The sequence below is a fragment of the Panthera onca genome, chromosome A1, assembly GCF_046562875.1.
Source record: "Panthera onca isolate mPanOnc1 chromosome A1, mPanOnc1 haplotype 2, whole genome shotgun sequence".
NCBI classification, from domain to species: Eukaryota; Metazoa; Chordata; class Mammalia; order Carnivora; family Felidae; genus Panthera; species Panthera onca.
In genome coordinates, this window is record NC_138339.1 from 46,885,498 (window position 1) to 46,905,620 (window position 20,123).

Sequence of the window (20,123 nt, forward strand, 5' to 3'; positions counted from 1 at the left end):
TGATTTTTTTTTTTTTTAAGTTTATTTATTTTGAAAGAGAGAGGGAGGGAGGGAGTGCATGCATGAGTGGGAGAGGGGCAGAGGGAGAATCCCATGCAGGCTCTGTACTGTCAGCGTGGAGCCCGACATGGGCTCCCATGAACTGTGAGATCATGACCTGAACTGAAATGAAGAGTCAGATGCTAGACCAGCTGAGCCATCCAAGCACCCCATGAATACACTTATTTTAAAAGATACTCTGAAAGACCTATCTCTTTAGGGATAAGAAAGAGAGGGCTGAGCAGCCAGAAGAGGGAAAGGGTCAGAATACAGTAAAGACAAGAGATCATTTCAGGAATTCTAAGTCTGCTGTAACTATAGGTGAAAACAGATAATCATTACTGCATTACTATAGTTAAATAATATTCTAATTCTGATCAAATTAAAAAGTGATAGCAAATTTTGGTGAACAAATTTTAGGTTGGATACCAGGAGCCACCATGAGACAACTACATGCACAATGGAAAAATTCAGCTAGAAGAGATCAAATAATGCTTAAGAGTTTGGGGATGCTTAATATGGGCGAATGATTTCTAACATCACCTGCTATGACTGCCCTCATGGACCTCTGGGGACACAGCAGTCTGCATAAGCAGTCACTGCACTAGAATATTTGTAACTTTCCAGCTTGAGTGTCTTACAATTAAATTAAAAGAAAGAGAATACTCTCATGTTTGCTAGAGAATGGCTCAGATACTCACCGAGTGAAATGGGGGGCAGTGGTGGCCCCCAGGCTAAAGTGTACACAGTCTTCTTATGATACGTGCTGGAAATCTGTGGCGGTCTGGAGGGAAGGGGGATTACAAAGAAAGATTTAAACAGAAGACACAGTGGAAAACAGACCCATCTTTTTCTAAAAGCTCCCTTATTAGTTGCTGATGTTAGAGAAAAGCAATTTAACAGCATCCTTCTCCAAATAGCTGATTGTAGAGAAGCAAACACTTCAATAATATACCATGTAATGATATCTACTACCAAAATGATAAAGTCCCAAACACACTTTACCCAGAAAAAAATATTATCCCCCCCCCAAATCTGGCCAGTTTGTAATAATTCCCCCCCCCCGTCTCTCCGAGTTGCCCACTTTACTTAAATGTCACGTATTCTAATATTACTGTAGTTATAAGCACTGTAAAGGCTATCACAACTGAAGAAATACTGAACAAGGCAGAAAATGCAAACTAGTCAGCCCAGAACTAAGGTTACTGCTAAGCATATACAGTCATCATATAAATATAACCCATCTCACCTTCAGATAAAAGACTAGAAGTCATTTTAGGCTTACCCTGTCATTAATATCATATTCTTAAACTAAGACAAGATTTTAGAATAGTTCAATTTTAAAGTTTTTGTAAGAAAACTTGCTCTTGAGGGTAATTTTGAAGGCTGTGGTGATTAATGACATGTGAGGTGTCAGTAATGGGCAGTGTGGCTGTTACCTTAACTGTAAACTGTATTCTTTGTAGGATTTGAGAATTCCAGGAATCCAGAACCTATGACAAAACTAGCTGCTGACTTATTTATTTCTATGTTTCTGGCACATTTGTTGTTGTCATTCTAGACAATAAACCCCAATTTCTCTGGGCTGAAAGAAACAGAATAAGTATCTGTGGCTGAATGCCTAACAGTGTATCTAGGGCAGCACCCTTCCTTCTACTACACACCTCATAATAACCAGAAGATAGTAATTTCATAGAATTAGTCGGTTTTGTGATGACATATAGTTTTATTTTCTTACATGCCTCTTTGCAATAGTGTATTATTTTTTGAGAATTGAAAGTGGAGTTTACCAGCTGCAGAACGAAAGAATGCAGGTAACTAAGTGCATGTAGGTTCACATGTGTACCTCAAAATTGCATCTAAAAAGGTTAACTCTGAGTATAGTAAATAATTCTTACTTAGAAATGAATGATCTGGAACAGGTAGGCAAACTTACCCTGTACAAGGACAGACAGTAAATATCTAAGGCTTTTTGAGCCTTGAGGTCTCTGTCATAACTCCCCCACCCTGCTCTGGTAGTGTGAAAGCAGGCTCCGATAAGGTGTAAACAAATGAGTGTGGCTGGGTTCCAATAAGAGCTTTGTTTATGGACACTGAAATCTGAATTTTATTTAATTTTCATGCGATGAAATATTCTTTAATATTTTCCGAATAATTTAAAAAGATAGAACCATTCTTAATTCATGAGCCATGGCTCCCCAATCCCTGGTCTAGAACAGTGCTGCTCAGTAAGCACTGGGCCTTGTGCACTTGAAATGTGGCTCATGAGACCAAGGAACTGAACTTCTCATTTTATTAAATTTTAGTTCTTTTAACTGTAAATAGCTACATGTGGCTATCAAACTGAACGGTGCAGGTATGGAATCTACTCAAGCATCTAGGATAACTGTGTTCAACAGTTGCATAATGTGAGTTTTATGTATGAACCACATAGGCATCTTAAAACTTTCTTGTAGCCACATTAACAGAAGCAAAAGAAATAAGTGAAATTCAATTTTAATAATGTATTTTATTTAGCTCAATATACAGAAGTATTATTTTTTAAAATATAATCAAAATAATTACTGAGACATTTTAATTTGGAGGCGGAGGAGGGACTATCTCTGAACTCTGGCACGCATTTTACACTGACAGCATATCCCAGTAGTCCCCTTGGCTAAGGACAACCAGAATGGACGATGAAGCTCAATACATAACTTCTAGTTTACAGGACATATAGGGAATACTGAAATGAGTTAGAAGTCAACACAAAGACCAAAATGTAAAATATTCTACAAAAAAACTTACCCAGAATCTTCAAACTGAAAAGGCAAATGTTATGAAAGAAGTGGGGGGTGGTCTTCTAGAATAAGAGAGACTAAAGAGACCTAACAAAATGCAGTGTGTGAACCCAAACTAAAGATGAATTTGAAAAAGAAAAAAATAGCTAGGAAAAGCATTTTTGGCTCAATTGAGGAAATCTGTACATCGACTGGATATTAGATATTACGGAATTACTGTTAATTTTAAGTGTGCAAAAATAAGGCAAGTATGGCAAACTGTTAACAGTTGGTGAATCTAGATGGAAGGCAGAGATATTCTCTGTACTACGCTTTCAATGTTCATGGATGCCTGAAAACTTTTGTTAAGAAAAGCTGAGGGAAAAAATAAACCAATGGTTTATTTTAGTGGTAACCATAGGTCAGACAGGCTGAACCACCACCTGAAAACATTTTTTAAAAATCAAATTCCAAGCTGTAAGCCTCAGACTCAGAGCCAGAATCTGAAAGATGTTTCCCAGGCCAATTCCGACGTATACCCAGGTTTATGAATCAAAATTAACTCCATCATCTACATTATGGCCAATGGGCTAAACAATCTTTTATTTCTTACTTGTTGGAGTAGGTGTCATACAATCCCACTTTTCCATCATCAGTTCCAAAAGCTAAACAGCCTTCCTTGGTTGGGTGCCAGCACAGCTAGAAAACATGAGGGAAGCGGCATACTGTTAAGGGAGCCCTTAGGTTATCTTTTGAGCATCCAAATGGAACACTTTCACGCCCTTGGTGTCTCCTAATTTAAAAAGTAACAAATTCTCATTTAAAAGAAACAAAGTATTAAAAACAATGTGAAAGTCACGGGTCATCTCACTTGTTCAAAACACCGCACTGCCCATTTTATATCTTGCCAGATATTTTTTATGAATAAAGTTAAATATATACAGTTGAAAAAAAAATAGGCTCAAATATTTAAATGATGTGTATGAAACACTGTTGAGTGGGGATAAAAGATTCCAGAATAGTTTAGAAAATAAGATCCTGTTAATAATAAAATTTGGAAAGATATATCACAGGTTGTCAACAGTGCTTCTCTGGATAATGAAAGTGGGAGCATGGAGTGGAGAGTAGGAAAATATTTTGCTTCCTACACTCCTATACTGTTTGGTTTTCTTTTTTTCCCTTTGAATTGGTACAATTTTTTTTTTTTTTTTTTTACTAAAGTATAATTGACATACAATGTTGTATTAGTTTTAGGTGAACAATATAGTGATATGACAATTCTGTATGGTCTTCTTTTTAACCACAAACATTTACTGCTTTTAGACTAAAGAGCCATAACAGAGGTATCACTTTGGAGAAAAACAAAAAAATTATACATATTGTTGTGTAACCTGCATTCCATGTTTTGTAATTTTCATTTTTCATGAATCATCAACATCTTTCCACATCAAATAAAGAGCCACATTATCATTTTTAATAGTGTGATACTGTTTATTATGTGTTTATAACTTTATGTATTTTCTGTGAGTGCACATGCAGGTTATTCCAAATTTCTTACTAAAACAACTACTTATTTGAAAAAAAGTTCAAGAGAGCTCAAAGAAATCATCCTTACCGCTGTAACCTTGGACTTGACCCCCTGCCAAAAATTTTTCACATCATAGTTGTTCTTTATGGAGAGTGTATTCCATACGCGGATCATACCATCTCCAACGCCTATGGCCAAACAGCCCATGTCCACAGGAGAGAAAGCCAGGCTGTAGGCAAATCCACCAAGGGAAGGCAGGGACCAGCAGCACTCTAGGGTGGCCATGTCCCAACATTTTACCTAAAAATATCCAGGGTTAGGGTTTAAATGTAAAAAAAAAAAAAAAAAAAAAAAAAAAAATCAGAAAAACAGGAAAAAGAATCAACATCTCAAACAGGATGGACTCAAAGAATGGGTAATATAAAGAATATATAATAATAACATATAAAGAATATATATTATAATATACAAATATAATTTATTCTAATAGGTAGTAGGAAAAGTATCTCTTAGGAAAAGAAAAAGTAATAAATTGTAGGCCCAAAGGGATCTTAGAATATATTTATTCCCAGAGATGTTAAGTGAATTCAGGGTAAATGAATAAAACCAGATACAGGCCGCTCATTTCCCAGAGTCCAGCAGCCTTTCCACTGTACTGTACTATAGCATTGGTAATCTCATTTAGCAAATCCTAACTAAGAATGAAGATGGTCTCAGGACAGTGGGAAAATGAGAGGGGCTATCTCAAAAAGCAAAATATCTTATCCCCAGGGGAAGGAGGAATGCTACATTTTTAATCTTCACTCATTTAACAGAGAGGTTTGGGAGAAAACAAAGTCTATCAAATAAGCCTAGCCTAACTGCAAAACAATGAAGTCACAGATTCTTAAATATAGCCAATTCTCTCTTGGAGATTTCATCAAGAGCAGATGGTTCTGCTACCTTAACTATAGACAAGAATATTTTAAAGCCAAAGCATGATGGTCTCATACATCCTTCCCTGGACACATCTACGATCTTTCACCATAGCTGCTCTAACAAAAAGGCATCTTGGTGGTTTCTCACCTTTCCCCTAACTCTCTGCTGTTCCCACAGTTAGCTCTGGTCAGTAACAGTAACAGTAACTCTGAGATTGGGCTGGGCATGGGGGTGTAAGGCGGGGCGTGAGAACTGATGGATGGTTTGAAAAGCCCTCTGATCCTATCCAATTCCTAAATCACGGGCCCTACAATGGTGAATGCAAACTAAGCAGTGCTTACATCTCTATCCATTGATGTGGAAAGCAGCAGCTGTTTGTCGTCCTCCGTTTGTAAAGGGCATAAGTTAAACACAATTCTTGAATGATTCTGCCCTTCTGATGAAGCACTAAAGAGGGTATATTTCCGTCTCCAGGACTGAGTGAGATCCCACAGCAACAGCTCACCTCTGTGAGGAAAAACAAGCACTAGTTCTCTTTCACAAGCAATCTGGAAACAAGAGATGTGGGGAGAGTGTGGGCCCTCAGTTGCCAAATAATTTCTATCAGTTGTTCTTTTAAGGAGAAAAAAATTGCATATTCTGAAATGTGCACAGAACAGCTCAGAAAGAACACACAAAAACAAGGTGTCACTGTGTATGGGGAAGGGAACCTAGTTGCTGGAGACAGAGCAACTCTGGTTCTTACCTTATTTTGAACCCCGTCAATGTGCTGCACTTCCTCTGGAACAGATTTTACTAACAGTTTTAATAGTAAAATGCCACCATAATTTGCACAGCCCCAAAGCTTAAACACATACTATACTCTTTTTTGGGATGGTGTGGGAGAGTAGGGCCATGACCAGCATTTTAGGGGGGGATTTTTATCTGCTTTCCCTGTACCATTTCATTTGAAATCAGGGCCTTTATCTGCTAAATTCACTTATTACCTCAAACAACTAGAAGCTAGTACTCACTAAATTCTGTTCAATGAATGGCTATAATCATCCAAAGAGATGGGAATTCTCTAAGCTCCCTCTTTTACACATGATGTAATTGAAGTTCGAAGGGTCACACTCATGAACACATAGAAGGTAAGAGACTGATCTGGAAATGCAATTTGGTCTGACTTTGGAGTCCATGCTCTTAATTACCAGGCTATACTTATTTGGTATTTTTTCAGCACTATAAGTAGACAACACAGGTATCTGTCCCATGATTTTTCCATTACAAATGGCCTGTCACAGTATAAGCCTTAGCCCTTGCCTTTTCCATCTTCTATGTCTAGAAAGAGGAGCCTAGGAATTCCTCAAGAAGCTAGAGAGGAAAACAAAATATGTCAGAGAGGGCATGACCAGAAAAACTTACCCAAAACAGCTGGATACCAGCTGTGTTGGTTGATCCTTGGGCCAATGCAGTGTCAACCAAAGGCGTTCTTTAATAGTTGGGTCTATACCCCCTCCTCTTCTCTTCAGAAAGGGCAATTTCAAAACCATCACCCCTGCAGATTGAAAGAAAGTCGGTGGGTGCTCAAGTCGGTGAAAACACACGTGCAAAGTCCCCAGCAGTTCACAGTACAGTTTAAAAGTTTGTTAGTTTGGTTACTTAGAATGCAGACCTCATTTTCTCATGGAAACGTTATTACACATAGCTTTAATACTTGTCTAATTCAGGTAAAACAAACTTTTTATAGGCTATCCTGGCAACCTGAGCACACATTAATATTGTCTGTTTGGGAAAATGGGGTTTCAACTGGAATTGTGAACCCAGGTAGTAACACAACTCCAGATTCTCCAAAGTTGGCAGGGGAGAGTGGCAAGAAATCTAACAAGGTTTAGAAGTTACCCTTCTGGAGGGATCCTGGGCCTTATGTTGTCCCACCTGGGAGTATCAGCCCTAGTATCTCCAAAAGCAGTCCAAAATTCTTTAAAAAAATTCCATTTTCCAAAATTATTGTATTAGTTACCACTGACTATGTTAGAATTATGGCCAAGCACTATGCTATTTGCTTTATATGCACTAAAGCATATAGAGAAAGAAGACTGCTATAAAGACAAAGGCTAGAGTTTTATTATAAGTGTAACATCCACTTTGCTTGGAGTTCCTCTCAATTTCTAAATTGAAGGCAAATGTTCTGTTCAAAGAGAGAAGCCTGGGAAAGCCGAATGACTGAGGGTCCCTGAAATTTGGATAAAATGAACTTTAACATTTAAACATGCGCTTCTACACTGGGTACGTATTATTCTGCATTTGTGTATTAAAACCTTTAGCTCTAGGGGCGCCTGGGTGGCTCAGTCGGTTAAGCGGCCGACTTCAGCTCAGGTCGTGATCTCACGGTCAGTGAGTTCGAGCCCCGCGTCGGGCTCTGTGCTGACAGCTCAGAGCCTGGAGCCTGTTTCAGATTCTGTGTCTCCCTCTCTCTGACCCTCCCCCGTTCATGCTCTGTCTCTCCCTGTCTCAAAAATAAATAAAACGTTAACAAAAAAAAAAAAAAAAAAAAAAAAAAAAAAAAAAAAAAAAAAAAAAAACCCTTTAGCTCTAGAGATCTTTCCCAATCCTCTGATTCAGGCCTTGCCAAGTTCCAACATTCCTATCCTTATAACCAACATCTTGCCTTCCGTGACAAATGATGACCCTTCTATGAACGCATCAGAAACCCTCTTTGGTCCAAAACCAAAGTCAGATGTTCAGAGCACAGGGAGTTCTAGCCCAGGCTAAACTAGTGAAGTAACTTTCTGGATAGAAAAGTAAAGAACTGCCTTCTAGCTGATGACACACTCTTAGGATAACAAGACACAATAAAAAAGTTTCTACTTCTACCAGTCACTATAGGTTATATCACAAAAGAAACACCAAACATGAATCTTACCTCGGCCTCTAGAGCAGCTCCAGATTCGAATGGTCTGATCTTTGCTTCCAGTGGCTAAGTAGCAGCCTTTTGTTACTGGAGTTTGTGCTGTGACTTTACCATTGGGAATTGCAGGTTCTTCTAGGGTAGAGATGGTAATTTTGTTTTTAATTTACATGAAACATGAACTTGTCAAAAGAAAAACTAGTTTTCAAGGGATCCTAAAACTTAGATATTACATTTATAGATCTGATCTGTAAGAGCTAAAGTTTTAAATGTAATTCAAATGATACAGTTTTATCCACATTGTTCTTTAGATCTTAAATCATCTCTACCTGAATTTTCCTCTTGACTTATGGATAAACAATCTTCGCCAGGCAGGGGACACCAGGCTATGGAGTGAATCTCATCATCGTGGCCTCGAAGCCTGTGAATAACTTCTCCTTTCTTACTGATGTCAATTATAACCACTATGCCATCCTTGTAGCTAAAAAACAAGAGTTAGAAATATTACTGGAAAATGAAGACAGAACAGTAAACATTCTGACTTAAGAGTTATCACTCTACATTTCTAAAAGGTAAGTGTGTTTGGAGGAAGAGGGAAGGGAAGAAAGAATCTTGTTTTGTCCTTTTTTCCAAAGTGTTCACTTTCTGTTTCCTGGTGGTCCTGACACATTTGTGCTCCACCTCTCCAATCAAGCTCTTGGCACTAAGTAAGACTGCATACACTGCCTGGCAGCAAGCTCAAGGTGTAAAGCATGCTTGTGTTTGAAGGGAACTTACAGAAGAATGGTTATTTTGGGGGCCCAGCAATCCCTCTAATTCCAGATGAATTTGACCTAACGCACTTAAACCTATTCCCCGGCCCTTTTTAAATACGTGATCCTATTTCTCTAACTATGAACTTAACAAAAGCTGCAGTACTGTAGCTTCTAGATCTGGGTATTTCAAGACTATCATTTTTGAATTCAGAGGAAGCTGAGAAATTCTTATAGTTTTTTCACACACATAAAGAATACCGAAGAACCAGCTTAAGAAAAGAATACACCCAATTACCAATATAGTTGAAATCCTTTGTACGTCCCACCCCAATCAAACCTCTTTCCCTCTCTTTCCCAGAGGTAAACTGATATTGGTGAATTCTGTGTTCCAACATTCCTAGCCTTTCTTTGTATAGATTCCTAAAGATGACAGAAGATGATTTTGTAGGTTTTAAAACTTCATAGAAATGGTATCATGAGGTCTGTTTTTCTGTAGATTGTTTTTTTTTCACTCACTGTTAGTGAGTCATCCATGTTGAAGCATGTAACTCTAGTTCCTGGTCAGTCATTTGTACTATTGGATAGCACTCCCTTGATGAAGACAGCACAAGTTTATTCATTTTCCCTTTTGAAGGGCTTCCGTTTTTTGCTATTACAAACAAAAAAATGACATTAATAATCTTATGCACACTTAAGACAATTTCAGATTTGATGCCTAGTAATGGAACTGCCAGGATGTTAAGATGTGTACACCTTTGCTTTACTAGAATGTGCAACACTGCTCTCCAAAGCGGGTGTACCTATTTACATTTCCTACATACTAGACAATCCTACAGGGAAAAACACATTCCAGCTCTACTTATTTTTCTTTTATTAGAAACATTTCCCCTATTACAGCTTTATTAAAAAAAAAAAAATCATAGACTGTTATCGGTCTTTGCAGACACAGACTTTGAAAACCTTCAAGTTATGCAACCTTACAGTCCAGTAACCAAGCTGTCCTGCAATTTTAATCAGCCCTTTAGGGAAGGATCACCATTTTGAAGATCCTCCAGAAACAAATCATTCTGATTCAATCCTGTGTCTATGCAGTTCCTAATACCTGAAAGATTTCTTCTCGTGAATTCTTGCTCATCTTTCAAGGTTGGTCTGATTCAACCTTCTCTGATTCACACCTGCCACCTTTTCTGCTCCCTCTCTAGTGCCCCAGTGCAACACTGCTGCCACTTCACCTAGCAGGTCACCAATGCATGCATGCACAGATCCCTTCCATTTCACTATTAAGCTCCCACACCTGTCTAACTATCCTTCCCCTCAGGCCACAGATTTCATGATCCATCATTATGATCACAACTTTAAAAACACCATTAGCTCCTTTGTGCCCTCTCTCCTAGAGGTATTTATTCCACAAAACCCCAAACCTTCTTGGATCCAACCAAAGTCTTTCTCAATCAGCTTGAATAGTTTACTTTGAATTCATAACTTTGATCCATAGCCTGGCACTTAATAGGGACCATTCGTCCTACATTCTCTCTCAGTAAGCTCATTTTCCTATTCTCTGAGAGGACTATTTTCACATCTTTCTGCATGCTTTCAGCCCCACTCTGAACCTGACTCCACCTTCTGATTTATGCCTCACGGAGAAAAGCAGAAGCCAGGAGGATGAAACACCCTCCTCTTCCAACCAGATCTCCAAACTCACCTGCCCTATTTCCATGTTCTCACTTATCCTTTCTACCTGTGATCTGGATCCAGTCCCCTCTTGACTTCTCAACATCACTCCTGTATTTACTACATTTTCCGTGTATTCAGCTCTCCCTCTTCTGCCTCATTTCCATCAGCATAAAAACATGCCCTTATTATTTTCCATTTAATATTCCCTTAACTGCCACATACCTCCTCTGGCTTCATGTCTACGCACATTTGTTCAACAAACAAAAGTTTGCTGTCTCCACGTGTACCTTTGCTACTGTACCTTCAGTCTGGTGAGTCCACTCCCGCCATACTTTGTCCTCTGACACTCTAGTGCTTATGTCATGTGTTCAAACTAGTGTGAAAGGACATCTTTGGGATAGAGGTAAATGGAGTGGTGAGGGAAAAGGGGGTGCCTGCTCAAGGCAGTTCATGTGAAACAATCTTGGTGATTGATCAAGGTGGAGGCAGAGCCCAATGCCAAAACACTCTCCCAATCCAGAGGGAGGGCTGAGAACCAGGACAGAACTGAGTCCTCTGACACTCCGGGAGTAAATGTTATCTCCAAGCCTGAGTACTGAGGGAGAAAAAGGGGGAAAGAGGGTATTTCCTACATTTGGAGGCTGACTGAAGAAATCAGATATGAAGAATGAGCAAAGTACATTATCGAAGAAACTAAGGAAATAAAAAGGCAGAGAGATAGCGAGGACCTGGAAGTCATAGGAATAAAGGCTACCAAGGGCCCAAGGAGTGGTTAATACCTATAAATCATTTCCTTTGAAGAATAAAGGGACAGGAAAAGATAAAGCAAATGCAAAATATGCTCATTAACAAAAATAAATTACCAATACAGAGGGGATAGTACTTACCCAATGGCTACTAAATCTTCATGATGAGGTGAGCAAGTAAGACAGAAAATTGTCCTGGGTTCTATAAAGAGGTGCTGGCTGTCATTTCTGTTAAGCCAGTAACAGAAAACTACTCCTTTTTCATCTCCAGATACTATTAAATCCTTTACTTGAGGAGACCAGTGCAATGCTGATATTGTATGCTTTAAAACAAAACAAACACACACATTTGCTTCTCATTTGTCAATGCTGAATTTTTACCTCATTTTAAACCTGTACTATACTAGGCACGTTGAGGGGTACTTAATTAGTGTTAGTGCCACTTGTATGCCAAGAGTACATTAACCAAATGGTAGAATTTAAGCTCCTAAGGATCAAGGAACCATTAAAACCATTTCTTCCTTTAATAGCTTAATGCAAAGTTCTTACTAAGATTAAGTGAGTCTTCTCCTTTTCTACACTCTCTGAAAAGGCAGGTTTATCAAGTAATCATCTGGTTTAGAAACAAGTTTTATTCACTCATTTACAGTTTATATTAGGAGTCTTTTTCATGGACAGAACCAGAGAGTAGATATTTTTTGATTTGTGGGCCATACTGTCTCTAGTGCAACTACCCAAGTCTGCCTTGTAGCATGCAAGCAGCCAATACTTAAATGAATTGACTGTGGTAGCATTCCAATAAAACAATCTGCAAAAACAGGCAGCACACTGTAGTTTGCTGACCTCTGGTTTATATGTTATCTCCTTCCAAAAAAGTTTTGAGGCATCTTATTCTCATCCAACTAATAAACATTATCATGAAAATTAACAGATGAGCTAGCATACTTGAAACAAAAGAACCCTCAGCACAGATATCTAATAACGGTCTGAGAAAGCAGTAAGCCATGGTACCTGATGGAGTGCATGCTCTGTCACAACTGCTTTTGTCTCTACATCCCAGATTTTCACAGTCCCATCATCAGAGCTCGTGGCACAGAGGTTGTATTGACCCGGGTGATGTGAAAACGTGAAGCCAGAGACCCTTTCGGTGTGTCCCACCAATTCCCCTATGACTTCAAGCAAAACCAGATTCCAGGTTAGAGTGCTACCTGAGATTCCTGGCAGAATCATTCTGTTGTTAGATGGGTGGGGTGGGACCTCACTTATCCCGTGGTATAACAAAAATATCCAGGCACTCACAATCAGAAATCCCAAGTGCTGGTTCTGGCTCTGCCACAAGACTTCAGCCCATTTTATCTCCTTGAGTCTCACTCTTTTCAACCGTAAAATGCTGTTGCTATCCCTTGATGCTGACCATTCACAGGCTGAGGAGTGGCTCAAATGAAGAATGTAAAAGTGATTCTTATTTAGATCTGGCCAGAGGTCATTTGGGAAAGAAGAAATACCTGGCTTGCCACATCCCAGGGCATGATCAAAATCTAGTTTGGAGCCCGAAAGCATCTGGCTCAACACATTAATCTTACAGCAACGAGTATTCTGTATTTGCAGGATCTTGCGTAGGGCCTGGCGCTGTAGGCAGCCCCTTAAACCCAGAAAGGCTTCTAGGGGGCCGGCGCGCGCTGCGTAGGGGGAGGGAGGCCACACATGTTATAAATGCCTGGGTCTAGATAGGGATAACTTCAGGGAGTGAGAGGTCCGACGTGAGAGCACCAGGAGGCGGGACTGCTCAGCCACAGCGTGGTGTAGCTCAATCTTGGAGATGCGGACGCAACTAAGCTTAGTGACTGTGAGAGATCTTTCTGCCTACCTGGGCCTCAAGTTTCCCCATCTGTAGAGAAGGGTAGCTAGAAAAACCCACTTAGCGCCTCTGGCGAACCCAAGAAGGGCAGGAAGGAGGGGGCCCAGAGGTGGGGAGTTACCTCGAAATGGGGGCGTCCCAGGGATCGCGCCGGCGCCCGGGCCCACGCGGACAAGGAAAACGGAGGTCCGCGCCGCGAAGCCGAAGAGGCCCCCAGGCACGGCATCACTGCATCGGGCGCAGTACCAGTTAGGAGAGGGCGGCAGCGTGCGCGGCTCCTGCCCCATGATCACAGGCCACTGGGAAAAGACGAACGAGCCACAGGCACAGACCGATAGCAACCCCACGCTGTAGCCGGGAAGGGGGCGGGGTTGGCTCGGAGCCCCGCCTCGCCGGGCCCGCCGCTACGGCGCGCGCCGAGGCCCAGGCGGCACCGCGCGCTCCGCTCCCGCAGCCCCCGGGCTGGGAAGAACGCTGACGCGAGCCTGGCGCTCTGCCCCGCAGCCCCGCCCGGGGCCGGAAGGTCTGGTGCTGCCACAGTCCAGCCTGGGGGTTAGGCATTTTCACCTCCTACAGCAAGGCACATAATTAAAGGGTTAGTCTAGCGGAGTCACCTCCCCGCACAGCAGCTTTACTTTTTGGACCTGTTCAACTCTATCCCGTCAAGTATTTTTGAACGCTCTGGGCACTTTGCTAACTCTGGAGATTCTTTAAAGATACCTACAGCAAGCCAGGTAGCAAAAAGATAAAAGTTCGAATCAGAAATCTGAAAGGAAAGGAGGAGATTCTGCAACTGGCTGGAAATTCTGCAACTGGCTGCAACTGTCCTGGTATCCAAGGAGGAGTAGAAGAGCCTCGTTGATTGCCAACTCTGTGAAAGGGACTGCTGTGGAGGGAAAGGAATGGAAATTTCAGATTCTGCGTTTACACTCTCCTGCCCCTGTGTTGCTTGTTTGCATAGCGTACGTGGCACTCCTGCATCTGTAGCGAACGAAACCTGAAATATCTATTCTAATACAGAGAGGTCAAACATATATTTGGTTGTGGGTAGGGGCACTAACTTCCGAGGCATCCAGTCCTACACTGAATTAGTGATTTTGCCAGTTATCTGAATTCACCCTAAACGAATCTGTTTCCTCATTGGAGAAGGAAGATGATAATGCATGCCTTGTTGGATTGCTGTGAGGAATACTTGGGATTTAGTGAAATGCCTGCCGGGCATATATGATAGCAAATTCCTGATGTATATTAATTTATCTCTTGGAGGCCAACCTGGAGATTAACAGGGATTAGGACATCATACTTCGTATTTGAGCTGTTTTTTCTTTAAAAGAGCTTTCCACATGATCTCGTGATTTTTACAGCAAGCCTCTGCGGTAGGGATCGTTATTTCTGTTTCTCTGACACGAAAACTGAGGCCCACCCACGTTAGGTGGCTTGTTCACGGTCTCTGTTTTTTCTAATCCTTTCAGAACGTTTGTGAGGTGAAGTTTCTCAATTTCTCGGGATCCTGATGAGTTTCCGGAAACTCACTAGTTTTCGGCCTTTATTAAAGTCATTCATTCCCAGGCAAAGCTGGCCGGATCACATCAGAAGTGCAGGCAGCGCGTTCGCGGTCTCCATGACAACATCGCGGGTGTAAATACTGCTGGGTCTCCTGCAGGGGAGGGCAACCTGAGACTTGCGCACTCGCCTAGTCCAGGCAGCGCAGGAACTCGGAGGCTTCCGTAGAGGGAGGGAGAAAGATGGCGGCGGCAAGACTGGAACGTTTGGGTAGGGATCTGTTAGAGGTTTAGGGGAGGCAGAAGGGAGTGGAGGTGGGCTCAGCTGACGGCTTGTGTTGATGTTTCAGGTGCATTATGGATGCAGAATCTGAGGGGGAAGCTGGCCTTAGGGTAAGTCTTTCGCCTCGGAGTTGCAGAGGGCTGGAGGCCTCTTTGCAAGTTTGTCAGTTACTGAGCCCCTGTGCCGCCCTCTGCCTTAGGCTCTGGGGCTGTGGAGGGGAACAGAACGGCCAGTCTCTGCTTGGTTACTCCGTCGTTCCGCCGCCGCCGTATTGCATGGCCCTGAGGGAATCAGGGTAACCTATCACTCAAGGGATATTTTGGATCTCTTTTCCAAACAGTCTCCGAATATGGTTATACTCTCCCAAACCGTGTTGGGAGCCTCCAACTTTTCTAGTTCCCCCTCTAGTTACTTGATTACATGAGCAGGGACTGTGTTGTAGCAACTGAGCTTTACGACGTGCCTGGAATTGTGTTAAACGCTTTATATGCATTATCTCATTCTCATAACATCCAGCATAGTGTAGGTATTGCTCTACCATTTTTCAGACAAGGAACTTGAAGTTCCCCAAAGTAAAATAAGGTTCCCCCGGTCATAGGAAGTTTTAAAGCTTTATACTGTCTTCTCCAGAACATTCTTAGACCTCAGGACGGAAGCGTTTTTAAGGTTAGGGAATGCAGTTAAATCGGCCCTGGCAAGGAGCCTTTCTCTGTCACCTTCTCCTTGTCCCTCTTCTGCAGTACAGCTATTGATATTTGGAGATTGATAATCTGATTGTAAATTGTCTGATCGGTGCATTTGTTGGAATTTATCTTGGTTTAGTTCATAGGCTTTGGAGAGACAGATAAGTTGGGTGTGAATCCACTTTTTAAGCGGTGTGATTTTGGAAAAACTATCCTTTTTGAGTTTTAGTACTTATATGCTATGAGAGTAATATTAGTACCTATGTCATTGATTTTTGAATGAGAATTAAAGGAGGTAGTGCATATGAAGTGTTTAGTATAGTGCATGACATATAACAATCCCACCTTAGATTCTGTCTGCCATTACTGTTTTATTCATTATAAATTATTAATGTGTTCCCATTATATTTATCTCTGTTCTCGGTGTTTGGGTCAGTAGGCTAAAGAAGAAAATAGGAGGCACTGCCCCTTAGAATTTGTTTATGCTTTGCTTTTTCGGATTATTTTTTATCATTCCACGCCAGCTATGCTGATTTACTTACTTTTGTTGAATATGCTGTCCATTTATTTGCTTCTTGGCTTTTTCATGCTGTCCCTTCACTTCTTGTCTATAATATGAGTTCTAATTATTTAAACCCTGTTCAAATGTTTCCTTAGGAGGTTTCTCAGATCCCACTAAAAAGGAAACAAATTAATCCCTCCTTTTAGCATGTGCCTCTTAAATAGGGACTTCATGTTAATGTGTCTGTGCCCTTTACTAGCTGTATACCCTGGAGAAGTAGCAACAGTTCTTGTTTCTCTTTGTAGCTCCAGGTTATGGTCTTGCACAAAGTGAATATTTTGTTAATGTTTGTCAGCTTAAATTGTCCTGCACTGACTATACTGGGAAGCTCTGAGCAAGCAACTTAAGCAGTTTGGCCTCAGTCTTTTCATCTATGTAATACAAAAGGGTTCAATTTTGCTAGATAATCATTAAGGCTCTTTCTGGTTGTGAAAGAGTATAAATAATTTTGTGAATCCCTAGTCTGGACTTTCTAATAGACAAATGGTTATGTAAAAACTAAATAGAGAAGGTAGAATTAATGCTCATGATAACTCTATAAAATCTTAGAGATTTTCTAATTCAGTGATGAAACTTCATTGCATATAGATGGCACTCAGTTAATGGAAATGAACTGGAAGAAGCAGTCTGTGTAAAATGAGAGAATGTGGTAGGGCCTGTGGCAATTAGTAGAGTGCATTCCTCATCTAAAGGCATTGAAATGGGTTAAGAAAAAGTGCTAACCAAATAAAACTTTTCTGTAGGCTGTATTTGGTAGTGGAATGACAGTTTCCAGCTTTTGAATTCCAAGTCTCCCCATTTTACTGATGGATGCGTTTGAGAATTTTAATGACTTACTGAAGGCTACACAGTTAATACAAGTCAAATCTAGGACCTAAACAAAACATTGTCTGGGTGATGAATCAGGCCTGCAGATGTGTTTTGTTTGGACTACACAGGATTTAAAAACTTTTGAAATTTAAATTAAAAAAACTGGCAGCTTCTTATAAAAATCCAGGTTTCCAGATTATCTTTTGCATCACAAAATATGGCAACAATTTTCTAGAGCTAGAAAGTGTACCACTCTTTAGATAGGGCCTATACTCTTCAGTTTTCCTCATTTAAAAAAATTTTTTTTATTATTTTTATTTATTTATTTATTTAGAGAGAGAGAGAGAGAGTGTGTGACTGGGCAAGGGGCAGAGAGAGAGGAAGACACAGAATCTGAATCGGCGCAGAGCCTGATGCAGGGCTCGAACCTGCAAGCCATGAGGTCGTGACCTGAGATGAAGTTGGATGCCCAACTGACTGAGCCACCCCGGTGCCCTCAGTTCTCCTCATTTTTTAACCATGTGTAAAATCCTTCACTTATTCCAAGCCCTCTTATTTATGTTACCTGGCTATTCCCTGTATTCTTTAATTCATTCTACAAACATATGTGTAGTGCCTTATGTGTACTAGGTACTATTCTTTTTTTTTTAATTTTTCACATAATTTTAATTATCATATCCATTCTTCAAAAAATATACATATATAATTTAATTATTTATATGTAACTAAAATATTATACAGTCAGTGAATTATATAGAGGTAAAATCATACTACTTATTTTGATTCTAAAACATCAAAAGGTATTAACTACATCAGACGTTATAAACTGTCCAACCTAGTCCAAATGAATTATTTATTGCATGTGTACTCCAATATGTTTTTTTGTTTTTTTTTTTTTTTGCCCCCAGAATGTGTTCTGTGGTTTTTAGAATTTGTTAACAACATTTAAAATTTCACAAAGAAACCCAGATTTTCAAACTTTTGAAATAATAGTAATCTGGCAGTACTGGGCTACACAATAATTGTGTGTGTGTGTGTGTGTGTGTGTGTGTGTGTGTTCCTTGGTATGCTTCTAGTTAGGAAGAAAAATAGTAAATCCATGATAGTTTTTAATAAAAAGTGTAGAGGCATAGTGGCCTCATATATAAAACATACTCTCTTAAAGTTTTAGAGGTATCTGTGTATGTGTGTGTGTATGTGTGTTGTGTGTGTGTGTGTTGTGTGTGTATATGTATATATGTATATGTATGTATATATATGTGTGTGTGTATATATATATATATATATATATATATATGTATGTATATACTTTTTAACAACTTGGATTAGGGGAATATACAGAGTAACTTTGTCACAGTGTACTGGGGAGGGATGCAAGGCCCAGTGAAAGAGCTAGAAAGCATGAGTTTAATAATGATGGTTGTGCCTATTGCTTGTTAAGGGGGCTTTGACACATAATTTGAATTCTGAATCCAGCTAGATTTCCTGAAAGTGGATAAACTAACAGTCCTAGGTGTAGACCACTAAATATATAGGAAACTAAAAATTAGATAATGCATATTATAACAATTTATAAAATAAAAATTTATAAAATAAAAAAAAGTGAATAGATTTAGTAGACTGTGCCCAAGATAATGGCTGAGCATCAGACATGTCCCCCTGAAAGGCAGAAAAAGATTAAATGAAAAATATGAAGCCAAAAAGAAACTCGTAAATTTTTTAATTTTTTAAATGTTTATTTATTGTTGAGAGAGACAGAGCGTGAGTTGGGGCAGGGCAGAGAGAGAGACACAGAATCCAAAGCAGGCTCCAGGCTCCCAGCTGCCAGCACAGAGCCTGACGTGGGGCTTAAATTCGTGAACTGTGAGATCATGACCTGAGCCGAAGTCAGACACTCAACTGACTGAGCCACCCAGGTGCCCCGCCAGGTACTGTTCTTTTTTTTTTTTTTTTAATTAAAAAAAAATTTTTTTTTTTAATGGTTATTTATTTTTGACAGAGAGAGAGACAGAGTATGAGCAGGGGAGTGGCAGAGAGAGAGGGAGACACAGAATCCAAAGCAGGCTCCAGTCTCTAGGCTCTGAGCTGTCAGCACAGAGCCCGATGTGGGGCTCGAACTCACAGACCACGAGATCATGACCTGAGCCAAAGTTGGACGCTCAACTGACTGAGCCACCCAGGCACCCCTCCCCAGGACTATTCTAACACTAGAGATTTTGCAGTGAACAAAACCAGAGTAATCCCTCACAGTCTATTGAGGAAAGCACTTGATAAGTAAAATGTAGAGTGTATTAGACAATGACAACTGCTTAGGAGAAAATGTAAGCAGAAAATGGGAACAGGTAGTGTGTATATATTGGAGTGGGGTTACAGGTTTGGATAGGTAAGTCCTCACCAAGAAGATAACATTTGAGTAAAGATGTGAAGGAAATGAGGGAGCAAGCTATCAGAGGAGCAGATTTTGGGGACAATATCACAAGTTCAGTTTGAGGCTTATTAAATTTGTAACATCCAGTAAGCTTTCAAGTGTAGATGAAAGTAGGCAATTGAATATATATGAGTTTGGAATTCAGGGAAAGGATGTCAATTCAGGAGTCATCAGTGCATGAAGAGTGTTTAAAGCCATGAGACTGGTTGACTTCACCATAGAGTGAAGTAGAAATTACAAGAGTACAAGGATTGATTCCTGAGGCAGCCAGCATTTACAGATCTCTCTCAAAAATAAATAAACTGGGGCGCTTGGTGGCTCAGTCGGTTGGGCAGCCAACTTCGGCTCAGGTCATGATCTCATGCTTCATAGGTTCTAGCCCCACGTTGAGCTCTGTGCTGACAGCTCCGAGCCTGGAGACTGCTTTGGATTGATTCTGTGTCTCCCTCTCTCTGTTCCCCTCCCCCACTTGCCCTCTATCTCTCAAAAATAAATAAACCTTTAAAAAAAAGTTAAAAATTTTTTAAAATAAAAATAAGTAAATAAGTAAATAAACTTAACAAAAAGGAATGTGGAATTTAGGCATTTGGTCCTTCTTGGTTTACATAGTGAGAAAATCTGGCTTATTAATCATCCACATGTGTATGGCATAATAACAGAAACCTTTTGGAACAGAGAAGTCATGCTC

General features: G+C 40.3%; 2 protein-coding genes across 3 annotated transcripts in view; one reads left to right on the forward strand and one right to left on the reverse strand.

Annotated features, from left to right (window-relative positions):
- GEMIN5 (gem nuclear organelle associated protein 5) overlaps positions 1-13,530 on the reverse strand; it is a 41,194-nt gene extending 27,664 nt beyond the window's left edge. The window contains exons 1-10 of the mRNA XM_060634798.2: positions 13,289-13,530; positions 12,321-12,481; positions 11,451-11,632; positions 8,464-8,615; positions 8,150-8,269; positions 6,649-6,781; positions 5,586-5,751; positions 4,414-4,626; positions 3,412-3,497; positions 741-823 (exon numbers count right to left, since the gene is read on the reverse strand). Of these exons, the coding sequence (XP_060490781.2) occupies positions 741-823; positions 3,412-3,497; positions 4,414-4,626; positions 5,586-5,751; positions 6,649-6,781; positions 8,150-8,269; positions 8,464-8,615; positions 11,451-11,632; positions 12,321-12,481; positions 13,289-13,454 (1,462 nt within the window). The 5' untranslated portion in view covers positions 13,455-13,530. The remainder of the gene's footprint in view (positions 1-740; positions 824-3,411; positions 3,498-4,413; positions 4,627-5,585; positions 5,752-6,648; positions 6,782-8,149; positions 8,270-8,463; positions 8,616-11,450; positions 11,633-12,320; positions 12,482-13,288) is intronic.
- Positions 13,531-14,816: 1,286 nt separating this feature from the next.
- Positions 14,817-20,123, forward strand: part of MRPL22 (mitochondrial ribosomal protein L22) — a 33,893-nt gene continuing 28,586 nt past the window's right edge. Inside the window, exons 1-2 of one of the 2 annotated variants that reach the window (XM_060634803.2) lie at positions 14,817-14,940; positions 15,020-15,062. In XM_060634803.2, coding sequence (XP_060490786.1) covers positions 14,913-14,940; positions 15,020-15,062 — 71 coding nt within the window. In that variant the 5' untranslated portion in view covers positions 14,817-14,912. The remainder of the gene's footprint in view (positions 14,941-15,019; positions 15,063-20,123) is intronic. The other variant, XM_060634805.2, reaches the window with a different exon arrangement.